Raw genomic sequence first — 1,742 nt, 5'->3', positions numbered from 1 at the left:
CACACCCCCTAAAACCCTATAGAAAAAACCCCCAAAAAAAAAAAAAAAAAAAAGAAGAAGAGTGGATCTTGGGGGGGGGGCAGCAGATGATGAAGTGGTTTAGGCACTGGACTCTCACATGGCCCACTGCAGTTCAAATCCCAGACCTGGTTGCTTGCTCTCTCGCTCTTACTTTCTCACTCTCCTCTCTCTCTCTCCCTCTTTCTGTCTCTCTCTGATGATAAATTTAAATTTAAATAATATCATAAATTTTTAAAATAATAAATAAAATTAGGGGCCAGCAGGTGGCATGGTAGATAAGGGCTCTGGACTCGCATATGGTCGACCACAGTTCAAGTCCTGGACCTGGCGGCTTGCTTTCTCACTTTCCCTCTCTCTCTCTCTCTCTCTCTCACTCTATCCCTCTCTGGTCAAATGAAAATAAATAAGGTTGAATAAAATAATTCTTTAAAGAGCAGTAATAAGAATAATAAATTAAATTAAATAAATAATTCTTTTTTTGGAGAGGTTTTTGCTATAGGGCCTGTGCGCTCGCCAGACAGAGACAGAGAGACAGAAAGTGAGAAACCAACCACCAGGGTGGATGGCCATGCCTCAATCCCTTCTCCTCCATTCTCCTGTCGGGATCTTGGGCACGCACGCACACGCGCCCGGGTCCGGGATGCGAACCGCGGTCGACACGTGGGAGTCCAGCGACATAGCCATTATGCTAACTGCTGATCCCTTAAGTAATTCTTTTTTAAAAAAGACTATCCGAGGATGGACTGACAGACGGGGCAAATGGATAGGCGGTCCTAAGTGACAAATGAACAGAACAGACTGGGCGAAAGGATGGACAGATGGGCAGAGACGGACGGGGACAGGCTCACTTGCAAGCGCGCTCGCGGCCACCTGCGTGGCAGTCGAAGTTGTCGTAGAGGCAGGCGGGCGAGCTGCAGGCCGGGTCACAGCGGCTGTTGTTGAAGAGGCGCCAGCACTGCAGCGCGCGGGCACCGCGGCTCCTCCGCCAGCTCGGGCGCCGCCGTGGGCGCCTCGCAGCGCGGTCCGGTCCAGCCTGGCGCGCACACGCAATGGAAGAAGGGGGCCAGTGGAGCAGGACGGCAGGTGCCCCCGTGGAGGCAGGGGGCTGCTACGCAGCTGGCGTTAGCGACCCCTAGCGGCGACCCCCAGGAGCCACGGCAGGAGGGCCCCGACAGCCCTGGGGGGCAGGCGCAGCGTGGGCCGCGAGCTGTCTGCTGGCACGGGATGCCCACCGAGCACTGCAGCTCCCGACAGGTGCGTGCCACCCGCTCGCAACGTGGACCCCAGAAGGGCTGGAAAGAGGAAAAAGAGGGAGGGAGAAAGAGAAATGGACAGGTGAAAAAGGAGAGGGGGTGGAGGGGATAAAGAGAGAAAAGCGAGAGGTCAAAACTTGGGAGAAATGGTGCTCCTAGCCTCCCCACGTCTGGTCCAAACCCCTCCTCCTCCCTGAGGCCGCGCCCCGCAGATAAGCCCCGCCTTTGCCCAGAAGACCACGCCCCCAAACACACCCTCCTGAAGCCACGCCCCCCAAGGTTACACTGGACTCCAACCCTTTACCTGGACGCAGTGGCAGGTGAAAGTCAGCCCACCTCCAGGACCCTGGCTGGGGCGGCACTGGCCCCCATGCTGGCATGGCTGGGACTCACAGGGGGATAGGACAGTCTGACAGCGGGGACCTAGGTGAGCAGGGGCAGGAGGATCAACCCACACCGGGGGGGGGG

General features: G+C 56.6%; 1 protein-coding gene across 1 annotated transcript in view; it reads right to left on the bottom strand.

The window, feature by feature from the left end:
- The window catches only part of NOTCH3 (notch receptor 3), a gene marked incomplete at its 5' end in the record, with an annotated part of 57,086 nt that overhangs the window by 17,996 nt on the left and 37,348 nt on the right, over positions 1-1,742 (bottom strand). Inside the window, 3 exon segments of the mRNA XM_027765867.1 lie at positions 870-983; positions 985-1,313; positions 1,579-1,697. Coding sequence (XP_027621668.1) covers positions 870-983; positions 985-1,313; positions 1,579-1,697 — 562 coding nt within the window.

Source organism: Tupaia chinensis, unplaced genomic scaffold (genome assembly GCF_000334495.1).
Source record: "Tupaia chinensis unplaced genomic scaffold, TupChi_1.0 Scaffold139785_1, whole genome shotgun sequence".
NCBI lineage: Eukaryota > Metazoa > Chordata > Mammalia > Scandentia > Tupaiidae > Tupaia > Tupaia belangeri.
This window is presented reverse-complemented; position numbering and strand designations above follow the sequence as displayed.